This window comes from Grampus griseus, assembly GCF_964374135.1.
Source record: "Grampus griseus genome assembly, chromosome: 2".
Classification (NCBI taxonomy): domain Eukaryota; kingdom Metazoa; phylum Chordata; class Mammalia; order Artiodactyla; family Delphinidae; genus Grampus; species Grampus griseus.
The window spans coordinates 67,626,559-67,650,010 of NC_139018.1; the positions used below are offsets into that span (position 1 = coordinate 67,626,559).

The 23,452-nt window shown below is 36.6% G+C and overlaps 1 protein-coding gene across 6 annotated transcripts in view; it reads right to left on the reverse strand.

The window, feature by feature from the left end:
• The window catches only part of SCFD1 (sec1 family domain containing 1), a gene marked incomplete at its 5' end in the record, with an annotated part of 133,274 nt that overhangs the window by 90,350 nt on the left and 19,472 nt on the right, over window positions 1-23,452 (reverse strand). For 5 of the 6 annotated variants that reach the window (XR_014296330.1, XR_014296331.1, XR_014296332.1 and 2 more), the window contains 4 exons: window positions 244-299; window positions 2,414-2,503; window positions 6,868-6,955; window positions 8,227-8,349. Coding sequence is in view for 3 of the 6 variants with exons in the window: in XM_082647827.1 (XP_082503953.1) it covers window positions 244-299; window positions 2,414-2,503; window positions 6,868-6,955; window positions 8,227-8,349 (357 nt within the window). The remainder of the gene's footprint in view (window positions 1-243; window positions 300-2,413; window positions 2,504-6,867; window positions 6,956-8,226; window positions 8,350-23,452) is intronic. The other variant, XM_082647828.1, reaches the window with a different exon arrangement.

The following is a 23,452-nucleotide window of genomic DNA, read 5'->3' on the forward strand; positions in this document are numbered from 1 at the left end:
AACAGGGCTGGAATAACACATTCACATTGGAATAGATCATTTTACTCCATCACATGATCACAATGATTACTTTTTATTTTTGGTGTAATCCCAATGTTATAAAATAAAAATATTTGCCTTTGGCACTTAATATATAACCCATAACAACTGTATAAATACTTAATATTAACAAAAATACTTGAGGTATTTAGGGAAAACAACTGACACATTATTTATCCCCAATGGATATTTGCATGAACTCACCACTGCTACCATTTCTGCTGCTGTTCCTCTTGAACATCTGATTATAGGGACAGCACCTATTTTAACAACAGATGTTAGCAATGATTTCAGCTCTTAATAATTAAAATGGATACTTATAAAATACATCAGCCTCAAATAATAACATACAATAGATATATACAATTTCAGGCTACAAACATAAAAGGATTTATAATCTTGAAAATAAAAGCAAGGTTTCAGAAATAGACCTTACCATTTATAAAGACAACATGAAGGGAGTCAGAAAAACATGATTTTTATATTGTATGGGTCAATCAGTGTGACCATATTTTTTCAATGGACTGACTAAATCAGCACTTTGACTAATTTAAAAGATAATATCAATAGAAAACACATTCTTTGCACAATGTAAAATACTCCTAAAAGTTGGCCTCAGTTTATTATCAAATCAACTCATTTTAGACTTCTTAATTTCTCTCTATTATTCCAAGTTTTATTGAAGGCTGAAATCCTAAAATGAGAAAAAAAAATTAAACTGCACTGAAAATCTCATAAAACAAAGAACATTGTAATACTTATATGCTGAAATTCTTACATTTTAGATTCTATACAAAGCATGCTCAGTCACTTGTAAAAGTAAAAACGTGAAATATTAGTACATTTTTTAAAACTTTATTTTCTTCTGATGGCAAGCTATACATGTCTGTCCTAAGAAAATCCAAATAATATTAGAAATGTACAAAGTTAATCCTCTTGATTCAAGCATCCCAAAATAACCCCATTAAGAATTAGATATGAATGTTTCCAGGTTATATTCTACATATAGTCTAAATAAGTGTGTGTGTGGAGTGCATAAAAAACAAAAACAGGATATTTTGCATACCATCCTTAAATTTGCTTTTTTTCCACTTAATTTATTATTGATATCTTTCTATGTCAGGTTGGTAGTAATTTCAACTTTTCCTTTAAGAAAAATCACTTTCTGATACTCTGCATAATAAAAGTGGCTCTAACACTTCAGTGGTCTGTACACTTCTTTTTCAATCTACCTTAACCTTGAAAATATAGTTATCATCAAGCAAAAATAACCTTAATGTCCACAATAACTCTAGCATTCAGCAAAATTCTGGAGACTGTGTGCAAAAATAGAAAGATTAATTATGTCTGTTTAATGACTAAAAGTGGTATACATGTGCGTTCTTTAACAAACAACCCAACAACAACTCCATTTGAAGGTACTGAGAGCAATCGAAAGCAAGCAGAAAGTGGAGGAGGGTAAAACTCTTGAAAGAAGAGAAATACTTGAACAGTGAGAGATACTTTTAACCAGCTTTCCTCTTGAGGGTACTTTCCAGTTTGCATGGCACAGAGGAGAAAGAGCTCAAGCAGAAAACAGAAGACTCACTGAGCTGGGAAATCAAAGCCTGGAGTTCAGGGCTGGAAATTAAAGGGAAAAATCCCTGAAAGGAGGGACCCGCAAAATCTGTATGCAAATTCTCCTCAAGCTTTTGTCTATATCCTAAACTATGCATGTATCTCTCAATTTTCTCATTTGTGAAAAAGAGAGAAATTTTATTAATGTAGTGTGAGGATCATTTTAACTGAAAAGTTTTCAGTGTCTGCAAAATTAAAATCGCAATTAGAGGATTTCTAAACATATACATTATTAATAGTAACGAATAAAATCATACATTAGACATTAAACACAATGTAGCTGTAAGTAAATTTAGATACTCCAAAGAAATGTTTAAAATTTTGAGAGTATGTTGGATAAGTGTTTTACGTAAAGTTACTGTTTCCTGGAGCCTTGGGAGTTTGCCTTAATACTTACCAGGCATATATCTCTCTAATTAGAAGTGCATTTGAAATTTTTCAAAATGAACTATTAAAAGAAAATTAGCAGGCACATAGGTGAAGCCACCAGCAAACATTCAAACAATATATTAGGAAGTTACAATTACCAAAGACATCTAAGGTGACAACTCAAGAGAGCTGCTAAATGCTAACTTCATCAAATTATTAGAAGAATTGTGGTTTTATATAGTACAGAATGTATATTTTATCTCAACTCTGGAGAGAGGGATTGTAGAGATCCAGATAGATAATAAGGGATCATATTGCAGTGTAACAAGTTAAAATGAGCTGTTAAATAACTTACTTTCAAGAAATAAACAAAGGTTTGAAAACTTACCCAGTGTAACAAAAAAGCAAAAGAGGCTGTCAACAATAGTGTCCATAACGGTTTCCATTTCTGTGTCTGTGATATCTGGTCTGTTAATGGCTAAAATGACATAGATAAAAGAGAAGAAAGTGACCAAAATTTATCCCTTATTTTTATTCAAATTATTACTCAACACCTATCAATATTCAGTTTGATAATACTTGTAATAGTTAAAGAAGTAAAATTTTTTATGCTTTAAATTTTAAGTGAACAAGTATCCACAAAAATTATACTTCAAAAAAAATACCACCTCAATATCAGTAGTAGTAATGAGTAGTATCAATATTAGAGCAGTAATAATAAGAAAAAACCCACCACATAAATTATACAAAATTTTTGCCAGCGCAAATAGGAAATATCGACTTCCATAATTTTATTCACAAACATTAAATGGCCTCAAGAAACTACTGATCTTACTATCCAAATACTGCCAGAAAAGGACAATGTATCAATAAATCAATTACGGCAAGACCAACATCACATACATTTTCTTTGTATTATAACAAATCATATAAATTTCTTTTCTGATCTACTAGAGTGTGCTTAAGTGGTTCTCAAACTCCAGTGGACAGAAGCCTCATTCTAAGAATAGGAGAGAAGAGAAAGAAGTTTCTCTGGAAGCTATTAAAAATGAAAGACTATTAGCCCTTTCCCTCAGGGACTCAATTCAATAGATTTGGGATAATTTTAGGTAATCTGCAATTCTGACAAACACCTCAGGTGATACTTGGGGCTACACATTTTTTTCTTTTCTGTCCCATTTCTTTCCTGGAACTTTAAGAACCAACATGTCAAATGTTTTTAAAAGGTAAGAGTAATAATGGTCCCTAGCCAGGAGGGAAGAATAAATGGAGAGGTGGCAAGCCTACTCACTAGGTTGACAACCAGTGACTTTGCTATCCTGGCTGCTCTACTACACGATGGCTTCCACATTTGAAAAACAGGTTGTTGGGGCTACACTTTAAGAAACATTGGTGTGAAGACTTTTCTTGACAAAGACCTTGCCTTATTCATCTTCCTATCTCTCAGAGTACCTAGGCTCAGTGTCTGACAAGTAGATGCTCAGTAACTATTTGTTAAAAGACTGGCTGGACTAAAATATTATCTATATAATATGTTTAATTTCCTAGCATCTTGAATGTGAAAACAAATATAAAATTCAATACAACTTGTGATCAGCATAAGAGGAAATCAGAATCCAACTGGATACAACAGAGTGTTCAAAGAAAGTATGGTACATGCAGAGAACATAAAAATAACAAAGACTTTAACCATAATCTGGATGAGGAAACGTGCTGCTATTCAGTACTTCAGACTGCCATCTATCCAAATCAGATGACAGAAATGGCATAAGGATACAACGTGAATTATGTAAATTCAGGGGATACCAATCCAGTGAAATACTCAGCTCATTCTGCCAATCACTGGTTCAGGTAAAATCTATACGAAGCCTCCACCCTTCAGGTCCATACCCTTCAGTCCCACACCTCTGAAACACTGACCTCAACAGTCAAAACACGGTCCATCACTAACTTCAACTCACTTTCAAAAACAACTTGGTTTGTCTGAGACATTAGCATAAGTCTAACTAAGGTGACACCTCCGCATCCTTTATTGGATAAATTCCCAATCCGTGGAAAACAGGTGATAAAAATTGAATCCATGGTATCAATATGGTTGATTTATGTTTTGAATAATCTGTTTAAGATTATTAATTAAAGCACTTGCAATGTTTGAGAGGATTTGCCACATAATTACATAATAATTAAGAGCACTAACTCTGGAGTGAGTGCCTGGATTTAGTAACCTGGTTTTGCCATTTCCTTATCAAGTTACTTAGTATCTGTGCCTCAGTTTTTTCATCTAGAAAACAGAAATAATATTAATTCCTACTTCATTAGGTTATTCTGAGGAGTAAATGAGCTTATATTGTAAAATGTGTATAGGGCAATCTACTATTATTATTATACTATAATTATACTATTGAGAATCTGGGCGATTAAGCATGTGATTATACTTTAAAATTAATAAATTAAATTTATACTTTTAATTCAATAATTATTAATTTCAGACTTGTGATTTTTAAGTTGAGAGATATAAGAAAACAAATTTATAAACACTTGAATGTTTAATGAATTTAGATTCCCTATAAATTTAATTATTTTTAATAATTATTTAAATATTTGGGCAGATTTTGTTTGTTAGATTTATAAAGTTGCCTGGTCTGGTATTTGAAGTACTTAAAACTACTCAGCCATAAAAAATCATGAAATTTTGCTGTTTGCAGCAACATGGATGGACTTGCAGAGTATTATGTTAAGTGAAATAAGTCAGACAGAAAGACAAATACTGCATGGTATCACTTATAAGTGGAATCTAAAAAATGCAACAAACTAGTGAATGTAACAGAATAGAAGCAGACTCACAGCTATAGATAACAAATAAGTGGTTACCAGTGGGGAGAGGGAAGAGGGGACAACCTAGGGGTAGGGATTAAGAGGTGCAAATTATTATGTATAAAATAAGCTACAAGAATACATTGTACAGCATAGGGAATACAGCCAATATTTTATAATAACTATAAATGGAATATAACCTTTAAAAACTGTGAATCACTATATTATACACCTGTAACTTACATAATATTGTACATTGACTATACATCAATTAAAAAACAAATAATTAAAAGATGAATAGGTTGAACTTATAAACGCAACTTAAACTGTTTAAGGAAATTTAACAAACTAAGTTTGTTGACTAAGTTTGTTAAATGAGACTGATTATAATTTAGTCAGTTCAATCTGAGTTAATCAAAGAAAAAGTAAAGGTGCTTGTTTTCAAATAAACAGACTTAAAAATAAAATTTACAAGTTTAGTTTAAAGGCTTAAGGGAAACTAGGTTTTAAACATGTATCTTAAGTAGCTAATTAAGTTAAAGGTCAATTAAATGTAAACAGACTTCTGTAAATAACTACAGTACTGTCAAAAATCTCTTACATGGGCAATTCAGCAAATACTTACACCCATTTAGAGATGTTGCTTAATTTCAGCAAGAAGGCATACTATGGAGCTCAGTGAAACCAAAAGATTCATGCTCTCTTCTCTTGGGAGCTTACCACCTGGTCCAGTGTGTTATGATAGAATACCACTAGTATTTTGAGCAGAACGATTTTCTATGTGAGTATGGTTTACACACTGTAGAAGATTTAGCATCCCTAGTCCCTGCTCACTAACTGCTAGTGCTAATTGTGACAATCAAAAATGTCCTTACACATTTCCAAATGCCCCCATGGGAGGCCCCTACTTTAGAACCTCTGAAACTCTAGTCATTCCCAAACATCTCAATACTTAGGTATCAAATTAATAATTATTTCTATGAATTGGCTAATTACATCTTTTGTAGTCTGCAATTTTCTTTAAAATATTTGACATAACTAATCAATGGGCACAAAGTTTCAGTTAGGCAAGATGAATAAGTTCTAGAGATCTGCCATACAACATTGTACCTAAATCAACAATACTGTATTATATACTTAAAAATGTTAAGAGAGTAGATCTCATGTTAAGTGTTTTTACAAAGAAAAAGAATCAGCATAGACAATAAAACATGGTGTGGGTGTCCATGTTCCTGTGTGCATGTGTGTGTGTGTATGCATATGTGTCTGTTAACTGTGTGTATGCGTGTGCGTCTGTTAAGTTTAATCTACATCCAAGGAATGGTCAGTTTATCAAAGCTAGGAATACAAACTTCAGAGGTGGTTAGATAGCATTTGATCAAATACCAATACTCAAACCTACCACTGCATGAACAGGGTGTAAGAATCAAGAGTGTCTAACAACCTATATTTGAGAATGGTACTTATATCAATACTTCATTCCATAATAGGACATTAGTAGCTGCTGACTCTTTGTTGTTGTCTGATCTTGACAAATAGCAACATTAACCAACCGTTTCTGAGTGCTTAACGATATGCCAGTAACTTTTCCAAGCATTTTACATACACGAATGCATTTAACTCCCATTAAAAACTCTGAGGTAGATAGTATTATTATTCCCGTTTTACAGATTTGGAAACTAAAGCACAGAGAAGTAAAGTAAACTTGTTCTTGTCCAAGGATCAAAGTACTAAAAGATTAACTGAATCTTACTACTAAAATACTGTCTTACACACCATGAGTGAACCACTCGTGCAAGTTGCTGTGGGGTAACTAAAAGGTCAGATAATTGGTCCTTCATTGAGCTTACAAAACAGATTTACTAAGTGTTGTCTACATGTGACAGAACTCAAGTCTGAGACTTGTTTTCTTTATGGGCTGTAAACAAAGCTGGTTCTGGAGTGCACTAAACATGTTTACTATTGTTTTTCTACAGTACACTGTTCATTTTGTTAACAATTAATTATAAAATTCCTATTTTTACATACCACGATATGAAACAAGCTCCTTATTTTGATTACATAATACAAACATATCATCTTCCAAAGTAATAAAATTGAGATACTGATCGAAAACCTAGAAACAAAAGAAAAGGTTTTCAAATCAATTTTACAATATTGAATGCACTTTTAGTTTAATTTAATCTACTAATGATAAAATGAATAAAATTATAATTATATTCAATAACTAAAAGTTATACCATGTAGCATGTAGATTGTCAAATTGGACAAGAATGAGAAAGTAACATAAAAAAGCAATAAAAAAAACAAGACTCTGGGCAATAAATTATCAAGGAGAGTAACAGTTTCAGAAAACAAAATTTAAGAAGATATAAAATTTTAAAATAAATTGTGGTTGGGATGGGAATGGATATCAAATATGAAGAAAAACCACAATTTTAATTTTTATATTCATTTTAATCATACTTCTCTAAGAAAGTCATAGTAACTGTTTTTACACTGTGAACTATATTTATAGGCGGGGAAAAGTTACACTAGTTCTTTAGAAGTGTAAATCAGGAGAAAAATGAAGAAGACTATCTGAGATACGTTAAACGTAGTTAAATCGAAAACTGTTCATATTATTTCATGTAAAACTAATGATAAATTTTGGAAGAGAAAGAATAAGACGTAAGCCTTAAAAACTAATCAGAAGTAGTAGTGGACTATCTAAATCTAAGAATGAAAAATCTATTAGAATGAAAGAATGGGAATTAAATGCATGGTTGTTTAGTCTTTTATTCGCCCTATATCATTCTGTAGAATTTTCAGTTATATCTTGTCCAAATTCAAGAAACAAAGGGCAAAACAGGGCTACAACCAAGAATATATTTTATAGATTTATTTATAATTAAGCCAAACATGACTAAAAGTGACTATGATATAGAATTGCTGGCCTTCTTTCTTATAATATGCAATATAGCCCCCTTGGATTCTCTCTCCTAACTAAAAAAATATCTGAAGATAGTATGGTGACTATAGTGATCACTGATAAAACAATGCCAAAATATTCTGGGAATAATTTATGACAATACAACTGTCAAACTATTTCTAAGCTGAGCTAAAAAAATTATACAAATCCCAGCCCAAAACAAAAATTGATTCAGCTTCTTATTTTTGTCTTTCAAATTAACTGAGTAATAAGTTCCTTTAGTTTGGTTTATTTTGCCTAGTCCAAGTTGAAGATAATTTACACTATCAGAACTCTTTCTAGAAGTATTGGGTGTAAATATTTCTTAGGTTGTTCCAGTCCTTTGTAAATTAGACACCAATGTCTATTTATAGATTTCAGAATATTACTGAATTTTACATTTAACAAAATGTTATCAGCCAACCAAAACCTCTTACCTTGGCTACTTGAGTTACTGCACTAGCTGCTAATGCTGCATTTGCAATATCTTCCAGTTTACTTCTTGAAATAGCAGAAATAAAATTTAAATAATATGATTCATAGAGTTGATTTCGAAGATCCTATGAATACAATGAATACTTCATTCTTATAGGATAGTATAAAGGATAATGACCAATGCAAATCTTTTAGATGCAATAGAGCAAGGTTTTAGAGGATAATATGCATATTTAAAAGACAGGTTATACAAATGATACAAAAAAGTATCCCAGGAGAATAAAGTTATGAAGAGGTACTGGTTACTTGGTTACCAGATATAATTGACATGTATTTTAATAATTAAAGTTATGATACTATAATTATATTATCAATAAAATCCTATTAATTACAGTAGTGTACAAAACTGCTTTGAATTAGCATACTTGTATATTAGCATACTTCTTAAAAAAATCCAGGAGAGGGGAAAGATGGCGGAAGAGTAAGACGCGGAGATCACCTTCCTCCCCACAGACACATCAGAAATACATCTACACGTGGAACAACTCCTACAGAACAACCACTGAACGCTGGCAGAAGACCTCAGACCTCCCAAAAGGCAAGAAACTCCCCACGTACCTGGATAGGGCAAAAGAAAAAAAGAATAAACACAGACAAAGGAATAGGAACGGGACCTGCACCAGTGGGAGAGAGCTGTGAAGAAGGAAAGGTTTCCACACACTAGGAAGCCCCTCCGCGGGCGGAGACTGCGGGTGGCGGAGGGGGGAAGCTTCGGAGCCGCGGAGGAGAGCACAGCAACAGGCGTGCGGAGGGCAAAGCGGGGAGATTCCCGCCCAGAGGATCGGTGCCGACCAGCACTCACCAGCCCGAGAGGCTTGTCTGCTCACCCGCCGGGGTGGGCGGGGCTGGGAGCTGAGGCTCGGCTTTGGTGGGATCGCAGGGAGAGGACTGGCGGTGTGACCACAGCCTGAAGGGGTTAGTGCACCATGGCTAGCGGGAGGGAGTCCGGGGAAAAAGTCGGAACCTGCCGAAGAGGCAAGAGACATTTTCTTCCCTCTTTGTTTCCTGGTGCACGAGGAGAGGGGATTAAGAGCGCCGCTTAAAGGAGCTTCAGAGACGGGCGCGAGCTGTGGCTATCAGCACAGACCCCAGAGACGGGCATGAGATGCTAAGGCCGCTACTGCCGCCACCAAGAAGCCTGTGTGCGAGCACAGGTCACTATCCACACCTCCCTTCCCAGGAGGCTGTGCAGCCTACCACTGCCAGGGTCCCGGAATCCAGGGACAACTTCCCGGGAGAACACATGGCACGCCTCAGGCTGCTGCAACGTCATGCTGGCCTCTGCCGCCGCAGGCTCGCCCCGCACACCGTGCCCCTCCCTCCCACCGGCCTGAGTGAGCCAGAGCCCCTGAATCAATGGCTCCTTTAACCCTGTCCTGTCTCAGCTAAGAACAGACGCCCTCCGGTGACCTACACACAGAGGCGGGGCCAAATCCAAATTTGAACCCCGGGAGCTGTGCGAACAAAGAAGAGAAAGGGAAATTTCTCCCAGCAGACTCAGGAGCAGCGGATTAAATCTCCACAATCAACTTGATGTACCCTGCATCTGTGGAATGCCTGAATAGACAACGAATCATCCCAAATTGAGGCGGTGGACTTTGAGAGCAAGATATATTATTTTTTCCCCTTTTCCTCTTTTTCTGAATGTATATGTGTCTGTGTGAGATTCTGTCTGTATAGCTTTGCTTTCACCATTTGTCCTAGGGTTCTATCTGTCCTTTTTGTTGTTTTTGTTTTGTTTTTCTACTTAAAAGGAAAATTTTTTTCTTAATTATTTTTTATTTTAATAACTTTATTTTATCTTACTTTATCTTATTTTATCTCCTTCCTCCCTCCCTCCCTCCCTCCCTCCCTTCCTTTCTTTCTTTCTACTTTTTCTCCCTCTTATTCTGAGCTGTGTGGATGAAAGGCTTTTAGTGCTGCAGCCAGGAGTCAGTGCTGCACCTCTGAGGTGGGAGACCCAACTTCAGGACACTGGTCCACAAGAGACCTCCCAGCTCCATGTAATATAAAATGGCAAAAATCTCCCAGAGATCTCCATCTCAACACCAACACCCAGCTTCACTCAATGACCAGCAAGCTACAGTGCTGGACACCCTATGCCAAACAACTAGCAAGACAGGAACACAACCCCACCCATTAGCAGACAGGCTGCCTAAAATCAAAATAAGGTTACAGACACCCCAAAAGACACCACCAGACATGGACCTCCCCACCAGAAAGACAAGATCCAGCCTCATCCACCAGAACACAGGCACTAGTCCCCTCCACCAGGAAGCCTACACAACCCACTGAACCAACTTTAGACACTGGGGACAGACACCAAAAACAACGGGAACGACGAACCTGCAGCCTGCAAAAAGGAGACCCCAAACACAGTAAGATAAGCAAAATGAGAAGACAGAAAAACACACAGCACATGAAGGAGCAAGATAAAAACCCACCAGACCTAACAAATGAAGAGGAACTAGGCAGTCTACCTGAAAAAGAATTCAGAATAATGATAGTAAAGATGATCCAAAGTCTTGGAAATAGAATAGAGAAAATGCAAAAAACATTTAACAAGGACCTAGGAGAACTAAAGAGGAAACAAGCAACGATGAACAACACAATAAATGAAATTAAAAATACTCTAGAAGGGATCAATAGCAGAAAAACTGAGGCAGAAGAACAGATAACTGACCTGGAAGATAAAATAGTGGAAATAACTACTGGAGAGCAGAATAAAGAAAAAAGAATGAAAAGAACTGAGGACAGTCTCAGAGACCTCTGGGACAACATTAAATGCACCAACATTCGAATTATAGGGGTCTCAGAAGAAGAAGAGAAAAAGAAAAGGACTGAGAAAATATTTGAAGAGATTATAGTTGAAACCTTCCCTAATATGGGAAAGGAAATAGTTAATCAAGTCCAGGAAGCACAGAGAGTCCCATACAGGATAAATCTAAGGAGAAACACGCCAAGACACATATTAATCAAACTGTCAAAAATTAAATACAAAGAAAACATATTAAAAGAAGCAAGGGAAAAATAACACACAAGGGAATACCCATAAGGTTAACAGCTGATCTATCAGCAGAAACTCTACAAGCCAGAAGGGAGTGGCAGGACATATTTAAAGTGATGAAGGAAAAAAACCTACAACCAAGATTACTCTACCCACCAAGGATCTCATTCAGATTTGATGGAGAAATTAAAATCTTTACAGACAATCAAAAGCTGAGAGAGTTCAGCACCACCAAACCAGCTTTACAACAAATGCTAAAGGAACTCCTCTAGGCAAGAAACACAAGAGAAGGAAAAGACCTACAGTAACAAACCCAAAACAATTAAGAAAATGGGAATAGGAACATATATATCAATAATTACCTTAAATGTAAATGGATAAAATGCTCCCACCAAAAGACACAGACTGGCTGAATGGATACAAAAACAAGACCCATATATATGCTGTCTACAAGAGACCCACTTCAGACGTAGGGACACACACAGACTGAAAGTGAGGGGATGGAAAAAGATACTCCAAGCAAATGGAAATCAAAAGAAAGCAGGAGTAGCAATTCTCATACCAGACAAAATAGACTTTAAAATAAAGACTATTACAAGAGACAAAGAAGGACACTACATAATGATCAAGGGATCGATCCAAGAAGAAGATATAACAATTGTAAATATTTATGCACCCAACATAGGAACACCTCAATACATAAGGCAAATACTAACAGCCACATATATACAATGAAATATTACTCAGCCATAAAAAGAAACGAAATTGAGCTATTTGTAATGAGGTGGATAGACCTAGAGTCTGTCATACAGAGTGAAGTAAGTCAGAAAGAAAAAGACAAATACCGTATGCTAACACATATATATGGAATTTAAGAAAAAAAAAATGTCATGAAGAACCTAGGGGTAAGGCAGGAATAAAGACGCAGACCTCCTAGAGAACGGACTTGAGGTTATGGGGAGGGGGAAGGGTGAGCTGTGACAGGGCGAGAGAGAGTCATGGACATATACACACTAACAAACGTAGTAAGGTAGATAGCTAGTGGGAAGCAGACGCATGGCACAGGGATATTGGCTTGGTGCTTTGTGACAGCCTGGAGGGGTGGGATAGGGAGGGTGGGAGGGAGGGAGACACAAGAGGGAAGAGATATGGGAACATATGTATATGTATAACTGACTCACTTTGTTATAAAGCAGAAACTAACACACCATTGTAAAGCAATTATACCCCAATAAAGATGTTAAAAAAAAAATACTAACAGCCATAAAACGGGAAATCAACAGAAACATATTCATAGTAGGGGACTTTTAACACCCCGCTTTCACCAATGGACAGATCATCCAAAATGAAAATAAATAAGGAAACACAAGCTTTAAATGATACATTAAACAAGATGAACTTTATTGACATTTATAGGACATGCCATCCAAAAACAACAGAATACACATTTTTCTCAAGTGCTCATGGAACATTCTCCAGGATAGATCATATCTTGGGTCACAAATCAAGCCTTGGTAAATTTAAGAAAATTGAAATTGTATCAAGTGTCTTTTCCACAACAACACTATGAGACTAGATATCAATTACAGGAGAAGATCTTTAAAAAATACAAAAACATGGAGGCTAAACAATACATTACTTAATAACAAAGTGATCACTGAAGAAATCAAAGAGGAAATCAAAAAAATACCTAGAAACAGGGCTGCCCTGGTAGCACAGGGGTTGAGAGTCCGCCTGCCGATGCAGGGGACACGGATTTGTGCCCTGGTCTGGGAAGATCCCACATGCCGCGGAGCGGCTGGGCCTATGAGCCATGGCCACTAAGCCTGTACATCCGGAGCCTGTGCTCCGCAACGAGAGAGGCCGCAACAGTGAGAGGCCCGCGTATTGCAAAAAACAAAACAAAACAAAACAAAACAAAAAATACCTAGAAACAAATGACAGTGGAGACACGACGACCCACTCCTGCAGGATGCAGGAAAAGCAGTTCTAAGAGGGAAGTTTATAGCAATACAATCCTACACTAAGAAACAGGAAACATCTCAAATAAACAACCTAACCTTGCACCTAAAGCAATTAGAGAAAGAAGAAGAAAGAAATCCCAAAGTTAGCAGAAGGAAACAAATAATAAAATTCAGATCAGAAATAAATGAAAAGAAATGAAGGAAACGATAGCAAAGATCAATAAAACTAAAAGCTGGTTCTTTGAAAAGATAAACAGAATTGATAAACCATTAGCCAGATTCATCAAGCAAAAAAGGGAGAAGACGCAAATCAATAGAATTAGAAATTAAAAAGGAAGAGTAACAACAGACACTGCAGAAATACAAAAGATCATGAGAGATTACTACAAGCAAACCTATGCCAATAAAATGGACAACCTGGAAGAAATGGACAAATTCTTAGAAATGCACAACCTACCAAGACTGAACCAGGAAGAAATAGAAAATATGAACAGACCAATCACAAGCACTAAAATTGAGACTGTGATTAAAAATCTTCCAACAAACAAAAGTCCAGGACCAGATGGCTTCACAGGCAAATTCTATCAAACATTTAGAGAGGAGCTAACACCTATCCTTCTCAAATTCTTCCAAAATATAGCAGAGGGAGGAACACTCCCAAACTCATTCTATGAGGCCACCATTACCCTGATACGAAAACCAAAGATGTCACAAAGAAAGAAAACTACAGGCCAATATCACTGATGAACACAGACGCAAAAATCCTCAACAAAATACTAGCAAACAGAATCCAACAGCACATTAAAAGGATCATACACCATGATCAAGTGGGGTTTATCCTAGAAATGCAAGGATTCTTCAATATACGCAAATCAATCAACGTGATATACCATATTAACAAATTGAAGGAGAAAAACCATATGATCATCTCAATAGATGCAGAGAAAGCTTTTGACAAAATTCAACACCCATTCAACACCCTACTCCAGAAAGTAGGCATAGAGGGAACTTTCCTCAACATAATAAAGGCCATATATGACAAACCCACAGCCAACATCGTCCTCAATGGTGAAAAACTGAAACCATTTTCACTACGATCAGGAACAAGACAAGGTTGCCCACTGTCACCACTCTTATTCAACATAGTTTTGGAAATTTTAGCCATAGCAATCAGAGAAGAAAAAGAAATAAAAGGAATCCAAATTGGAAAAGAAGAAGTAAAGCTGTCACTGTTTGCAGATGACATGATACTATACATAGAGAATCCCAAAGATGCTACCAGAAAACTACTAGAGCTAATCAATGAATTTGGTGAAGTAGCAGGATACAAAATTCATGCACAGAAATCTCTGGCATTCCTATACACTAATGATGAAAAATCTGAAAATGAAATTAAGAAAGCACTCCCATTTACCATTGAACAAAAAGAATAAAATATCTAGGAATAAACCTACCTAAGGAGACAAAAGACTTGTATGCAGAAAATTATAAGACACTGATGAAAGAAATTAAAGATGATACAAATAGATGGAGAGATATACCATGTTCTTGGATTGGAAGAATTAACTTTGTGTAAATGACTCTACTCCCCAAAGCAATCTACAGATTCAATGCAATCCCTATCAAACTACCACTGGCATTTTTCACAGAACTAGAACAAAAAATTTCACAATTTGTATGGAAAAACAAAAGAACCCAAATAGCCAAAGCAATCTTGTGAACAACAAACGGAGCTGGAGGAATCTGGCTCCCTGACTTCAGACTATACTACAAAGCTACAGTAATTAAGATAGTATGGTACCAGCACAAAAACAGAAATATAGATCTATGGACCAGGATAGAAAGCCCAGAGATAAATCCACGCACATATGGTCACCTTATCTTTGATAAAGGAGGCAAGAATATACAGTGGAGAAAAGACAGCCTCTTCAATAAGTGGTGCTGGGAAAACTGGACAGCTACATGTAAAAGTATGAGATTAGAACACTCCCTAACACCATACACAAAAATAAGCTCCAAATGGATTATAGGTCTAAATGTAAGGCCAGAAACTATCAAACTCTTAGAGGAAAACATAGGCAGAACACTCTATGACATAAATCACAGCAAGATCCTTTTCGACCTACCTCCTAGAGAAATGCAAATAAAAACAAAAATAAACAAATGGGACCTAATGAACCTTAAAAGCTTTTGCACAGCAAAGGAAACCATGAACAAGCCAAAAGACAACCCTCATAATGGGAGAAAATATTTTCAAATGAAGCAAGTGACAAACAATTAATCTCCAAAATTTACAAGCAGCTCATGCAGCTGAATAACAAAAAAAGAAAAAAACAACCCAATCCAAAAATGGGCAGAAGACCTAAATAGACATTTCTCCAAAGAAGATATACAGATTGCCAACAAACACATGAAAGAATGCTCAACATCATTAATCATTAGAGAAATGCAAATCAAAACTACAATGAGATATCATCTCACCGGTCAGAATGGCCATCATCAAAAAATCTACAAACAATAAATGCTGGAGAGACTTTGGAGAAAAGCAAACACTCTTGCACTGCTGGTGGCAATGTAAATTGATACAGCCACTATGGAGAACAGTATGGAGGTTCTTTAAAAAACTACAAATAGAACTACCGTACGACCCAGCAATCCCACTACTGGGCATATACCCTGAGAAAACCATAATTCAAAAAGAGTCATGTACCAAAATGTTCACTGCAGCTCTATTTACAATAGCGAGGAGATGGAAGCAACCTAAGTGTCCATCATCGGATGAATGGATAAAGAAGATGTGGCACATATATACAATGGGATATTACTCACCCATAAAAAAGAAATGAAATTGAGTTATTTGTAGTGAGGTGGATGGACCTAGAGTCTGCCATACAGAGTGAAGTAAGTCAGAAAGAGAAAAACAAATACTGTATGCTAACACATATATATGGAATCTAAGGGAAAAAAAAAAGGTTATGAAAAACCTAGGGGTAAGACGGGAACAAAGACACAGACCTACTAGATAATGGACTTGAGGATATGGGGAGGAGGAAGGGTAAGCTGTGACAAAGTGAGAGAGTGTCATGGACATATATACACTACCAAAGGTAAAATAGATAGCTAGTGGGAAGCAGCCGCATGGCACAGGGAGATCAGCTCGGTGCTTTGTGACCACCTAGATGGGTGCGATAGGGAGGGTGGGAGGGAGGGAGATGCAAGAGGGAAGAGATATGGGAACATATGTATATGTATAACTGATTCACTTTGTTATAAAGCAGAAACTAACACACCATTGTAAAGTAAGTATACTCCAATAAAGATGTTAAAAAAAAATCCAGAAGTGGCTCTCTTATATAGCTTAAATGCTTATTATATTGGGCAGACACTACCTTATACTGTTTGTAGTCATGTGATGATACAACAAATATTTCCTTCACTGTACACAGACATGTTATAATTCAAATGACAAATTCTAGAACTATTCCTTCTCAATCACCCAAAAACAGTGTCATTTAAACTTATGTTAATTCTTAAATCAAATTTACTTAGCTTCTTAGACTCTAGGCAAATAGATATCTAAATAAGCATATTTCTTCAAATCTAAGATGATGTCATTATAACAGGCACTGCTATTTTATGTAGCACTAAGGAAGAATGAATGTTATCAATAAAATTCTATAACACACCATCAATTTTAAGATACATATGATTTCAAAGATGCTGAAATGTGAAAAACTGGGGGTCTGAAGCCTGTGTGAGGAAGGTGGCTGAGCAGAGCATTGTTTCAACAAAGACTGGGAGATTGGTTAAGGAATTGAGAATTGATAAATAAGTAATTATGTTGAGGATGTTGGGAGCCATGTTTCTCACTGTCAGTGAAAGAAATTATAAATTTGTAAAGGGAGAAGGAAAAGCTAGAATGAATCCTGTATTTCTGAATTGAAACAATTTCAGAGGTTATCTATCTTTGTCTAAATAGAGAGATAAGCAGGAAGATTTATAGCATTAAATATTGGTATAAATATTGATATACATGTATTTCTTAGTTCTGTCCATTCAGAGGACCCAAGAACTGTGACATCCTAGCAGCAATGAGTACCTAATGCTCAGACACTGATTTCTAAACACCATTCTCCACAAAAAGCAACCAGCGCTCCTTAGACAAATGGCTGAATCTTGGACTCAGACAGAGAAAGTACAAGATGAGACTGGAATAGCTTATTATGGAAAAAAGTAAGGAAGTGATCAAAGAATGCGGGAGACATTTCAAAAGAAGTTGAGCAATGTTGCAGGATGTAAGATCAATACATAAAAGTCAACTGGGTATCTACACACTTGCAATGAGTAACCCTAAAAATGAAATTAAGAAAACGATTCCATTCACAATAGCATTAAAAAGATACAAAGGAATAAATTTAGCAAAAGAAGTGTAAAACTTACATTCTGCACAGTACAAAATATTATTAAAAGACTGAAATAAATAGAAAGATATCCCATGCTCACGGATCAGAAAATTTAATACTGTTAAGATGGCGGACAATCATCAATAGGAAGACACTGGAACTCACCAAAAAAGATACCCCACATCCAAAGACAAAGGAGAAGCCACAATGGAACGGTAGGAGGGGCACAATCACAGTAAAATCAAATCCCATACCTGCTGGGTGGGTGACTCAGAGACTGGAGAACACCTATACCACAGAAGTCCACCCACTGGAGTGAAGGTTCTGAGCCCCAGGTCAGGTTCCCAACCTGGGGGTCCGGCAACAGGAGGAGGAATTCCTAGAGAATCAGACTTTGAAGGCTAGTGGGATTGTACTGCAGGACTTCGACAGGACTGGGGGAAACAGAGACTCCACTCTTGGAGGGCACACACAAAGTAGTGTGCGCACTGGGACCCAGGGGAAGGAGCCGTGACCACAGAGGAGACTGAACCAGACCTACCTGCTAGTGTTGGAGGGTCTCCTGCAGAGGCGGGCGGTGGCTGTGGCTCACCATGGGGACAAGGACACTGGCAGAAGTTCTGGGAAGTACTCCTTGGCATGAGCCCTCCCAGAGTCTGCCATTAGCCCCACCAAAGAGCCCAGGTAGGCTCCAGTGTTGGGTTGCATCAGGCCAAAAAACCAACAGGGAGGGAACCCAGCCCCACCCATCTGCAGTCAAGCAGATTAAAGTTTTACTGAGCTCTGCCCACCAGAGCAACAGCCAGCTCTACTCACCACCAGTTCCTCCCATCAGGAAACTCACACAAGCCTCTTAGATGGCGACATCCACCAGAGGGCAGACAGCAGAAGCAAGAACTACAATCCTGCAGCCTGTGGAATGAAAACCACTTTCACAGAAAGACAGACAAGATGAAAAGGCAGAGCACTATATACCAGATGAAGGAACAAGATAAAACCCCAGAAAAACAACTAAATGAAGTGGAGATAGGCAAACTTCCAGAAAAAGAATTCAAAATAATGATAGTGAAGATGATCCAGGACCTCGGAAAAAAATGGAGGCAAAGATCGAGAAGATGCAAGAAATGTTTAACAAAGATCTAGAAGAATTAAAGAACAAACAGAGATGAACAATACAATAACTGAAATGAAAACTACACTAGAAGGAATCAATAGCAGAATAACTGAGGCAGAAGAACGGATAAGTGACCTGGAGGACAGAATGGTGGAATTCACTGCCACGGAATACAATTAAGAAAAAAGAATGAAAAGAAATGAAGACAGCCTAAGAGACCTCTGGAACAATATTAAACGAAACAACATTCGCATTATAGGGGTCCCAGTAGGAAAAGAGAGAAACGACCTGAGAAAATATTTGAAGAGATTATAGTCAAAAACTTCCCTAACATGGGAAAGAAAAGAGCCACCCAAGTCCAGGAAGCACAGAGAGTCCCAGGCAGGATAAACCCAAGCGCAGTGAGTCCCAGGGAGGATAAACTCTGAGACACATACTAATGAAATTGACAAAAATGAAAGACAAAGAAAAATTATTGAAAGCAACAAGGGAAAAACGACAAATAACATACAAGGGAACTCCCATAAGGTTAAGAGCTGATTTCTCAGCAGAAACTCTACAAGCCAGAAGGGAGTGGCACAATATATTTAAAGTGATGAAAGGGAAAAATCTACAACCAAGATTACTCTACCTGGCAAGGATTGCATTCAGATTCGATGAAGAAATCAAAAGCTTTACAGACAAGCAAAAGGTAAGAGAATTCAGCACCACAAACCAGCTCTACAACAAATGCTAAAGGAACTTCTCTGAGTGGGAAAAACAAGAGAAGAAAAGGACCTACAAAAAGAAACCCAAAACAATTAAGAAAATGGTAAAAGGAACATACGTAGCGATAATTACCTTAAATGTGAATAGATTAAATGCTCCAACCAAAAGACACAGGCTCACTGAATGGAATCAAAAACAAGATCCATATATATGCTATGTACAAGAGACCCACTTCAGACCTATCGACACATATAGACTGAAAGTGAGGGGACTGAAAATGATATTCCATGCAAATGGAAATCAAAAGAAAGCTGGAGTAGCAATACTCATATCAGACAAAATAGCTTTAAAATAGAGAATGTTACAAGAGACAAGGAAGGATACGACATAATGATCAAGGGATCAAGAAGAAATAACAATTAGAAATACGTATGCACCCAACATAGGAGCACCTCAATACAAAAGGCAACTGCTAACAGCTATAAAAGAGGAAATCAACAGTAACACAATAATAGTGGGGGACTTTTACACCAATGAACAGATCACCCAGACAGAAAATTAATAAGGAAAAACAAGCTTTAAATAACACAATAGACCACATAGATTTAATTGATATCTGTAGGACATTCCAGCCGAAAACAGCAGATTACACTTTCTTCTCAAGTGCATATGGAACATTCTCCAAGATAGATCACATCTTGGGTCACAAATCAAGCTTCAGTAAATTTAAGAAAATTGAAATCATATCAAGCATCTTTTCTGACCACAACGCTATGAGATTAGAAATAAATTACAAGGGAAAAAACCACATAAAAATCAGAAACACATGTAGGCTAAACAGTACATTACTAAAAAACCAAGAGATCACTAAAGAAATCAAAGAGGAAATCAAAAATACCTAGAGAAAAATGACAATGAAAACATGACGATCCAAAACTTATGGGATGTAGCAAGAGCAGTTCTAAGAGGGAAGTTTATAGCAATACAATCCTACCTCAAGAAACAAGAAAAATCTCAAATAAACAATCTAACCTTCCTTAAAGGAACTAGAGAAAGAAGAACAAACAAAACCCAAAGTTAGTAGAAAGAAAGAAATCATAAAGATTAAAGCAGATATAAATGGAACAGAAACAAGGAAAACAATAGCAAAGATCAATAAAACTAAAAGCTGGTTCTTTGAGAAGACAAACAAAATTGATAACCTTTAGCCAGTCATCAAGAAAAAGAAGGAGAGGACTCATATCAATAAAATTAGAAATGAAAAGGGAGAAGTTACAACAGACACCGGAGAAATACAAAGCATCATAAGAGACTACTACAAGGAACTCTATGCCAATAAAATGGACAACCTGAAAGAAATGGCCCAATTCTTAGAAAGGTATAAGGCTTGCAAGACTGAACCAGGAAGAAACAGAAAACATGAACAGTCCAATCACAAGTAATGAAATTGAAACTGTGATTAAAAATCTTCCAACAAACTAAAGTCCAGGACCAGATGGCTTCACAGGGGAATTCTATCAAACATTTAGAGAAGAGCTAACACCTATCCTTCTCAAACTCTTCCAAAAAGTTGCATAGGAAGGAACACTCCCAAACTCATTCTACAAGGCCATCATCACCCTGATATCAAAACCAGACAAAGATACCACAAAAAAAGAAAATTACAGACCAATATCAGTGATGAATATAGATGCAAAAATTCTCAACAAAATACTAGCAAACAGAATCCAACAACACATTAAAAGGATCATACACCATGATTAAGTGGGATTTAGCCCAGGGATGCAAGGATTCAACATACGCAAATCAATCAATGTGATACACCATATTAACAAACTGAAGAATAAAAACCATGTGATCCTCTCAACTTATGCAGAAAAAGCTTTTGACAAAATTCAACACCCATTTATGATAAAAACTCTCCAGAAAGTGAGCATAGAGGGAACCTACCTCAACATAATAAAGGCCATATACAACAAACCCACAGCAAACATCATTCTCAATGGTGAAAAACTGAAAGCATTTCCTCTAAGATCAGGAAATAGACAAGGATGTCCACTCTCACCGCCATTATTCAACATAGTTTTGGAAGTCCTAGCCATGGCAATCAGAGAAGAAAAAGAAATAAAAGGAATACAAATTGGAAAAGAAGGAGTAAAACTGTCACTGTTTGCAGATGACATGACACTACACATAGGTAATCCTAAAGATGCCACCAGAAAACTACTAGAGTTAATCAGTGAATTTGGTAAAGTTGCAGGATACAAAATTAATGCACAGAAATCTCTTGCATTGCTATACACTAACAACGAAAGACCAGAAAGAGAAATTAAGGAAACAATCCCATTCACCACTGTAACAAGAAGAATAAAATACCTAGGAATAAACCTACCTAAAAGACCTGTACTCAGAAAACTATAAGACACTGATGAAAGAAATCAAAGATGACACAAACAGATGGACAGATATACCATGTTCTTGGATTGGAAGAATCAACATTGTGAAAATGACTATATTACCCAAAGCAATCTACAGATTCAATGCAATCCCTATCAAATTACCAATGGCATGTTTTACAGAACTAGAACAAAAAATGTTAAAATTTGTATGGAGACACAAAAGACCCTGAATAGCCAACGCAATCATGAGGGAAAAAAACATAGCTGGAGGAATCAGGCTCCCTGACTTCAGACTATACCACATAGCTACAGTCATCAAGACAGTATGATACTGGCACAAAAACAGAAATATAGATCAATGGAACAGGATAGAAAGCCCAGAGATAAATCCACGCACCTATGGTCAATTAAGCTGTGATAAATGAGGCAAGAACATACAGTGGAGAAAAGACAGTCTCTTCAATAAGCGGTGCTGGGAAAACTGGACAGCTACATGTAAAAGAATGAAATTAGAACACTCCCTAACACCATACACAAAAATAAACTCAAACTGGATTAAAGACCTAAATTGAGACTGGACACTCTAAAACTCTCAGAGGAAAACATAGGAAGAACACTCTCTGACATAAATCAGAGCAAGATCTTTTTTACCCACCTCCTAGAGTAATAGAAATAAAAACAAAAATAAACAAATGGGACATAATGAAACTTAAAAGCTTTTGCACAGCAAAGGAAACTACAAATAAGACAAAAAGACAGCCCTCAGAATGGGAGAAAATATTTGCAAACAAATCAATGGACAAAGGATTATGTCTGAAATATATAAACAGCTCATGCAGCTCAATATGAAAAAAACAAACAACCCAATCCAAAAATGGGCAGAAGACCTAAATAGACAATTCTCCAAAGAAGACATACAAATGGCCACAGGCACATGAAAAGCTGTGCAACATCACTAATTATTAGAGAAGTGCAAATCAAAACTACAATGAGGTATCACCTCACACCGGTTAGAATGGGAATCATCAGAAAATCTACAAACAACAAATGCTGGAGAGGGTGTGGAGAAAAGGGAACCCTCTTGCACTGTTGGCAGGAATGTAAACTGATACAGCCCCTATAGAGAACAGCCTTAAAAAACTAAAAACAGAATTACCATATGACCCAGCAATCCCACTACTGGGCATATACTCAGATAAAACCATAATTCAAAAAGACACATGCACCCCAATGTTCACTGCAGCACTATTTACAATACCCAGGTCATGGAAGCAACCTAAATGACCACTAACAGACAAATGGATAAAGCAGATGTGGTACATATATACAATGGAATATTACTCAGCCATAAAAAGGAACGAAATTGGGTCATTTGTAGAGACTTGGATGGACCTATAGACCATCATATAGAGTGAAGTAAGCCAGAAAGAGAAAAACAAATATCATACATTAACGCATATATGTGGAATCTAGAAAAATGGTACAGATGATTCGGTTTGCAAGGCAGAAGTAAGAGACACAGATGTAGAGAACCTTTGGACACCAAGCGGGGCAAGTGGGGGTGGGGTGGGGG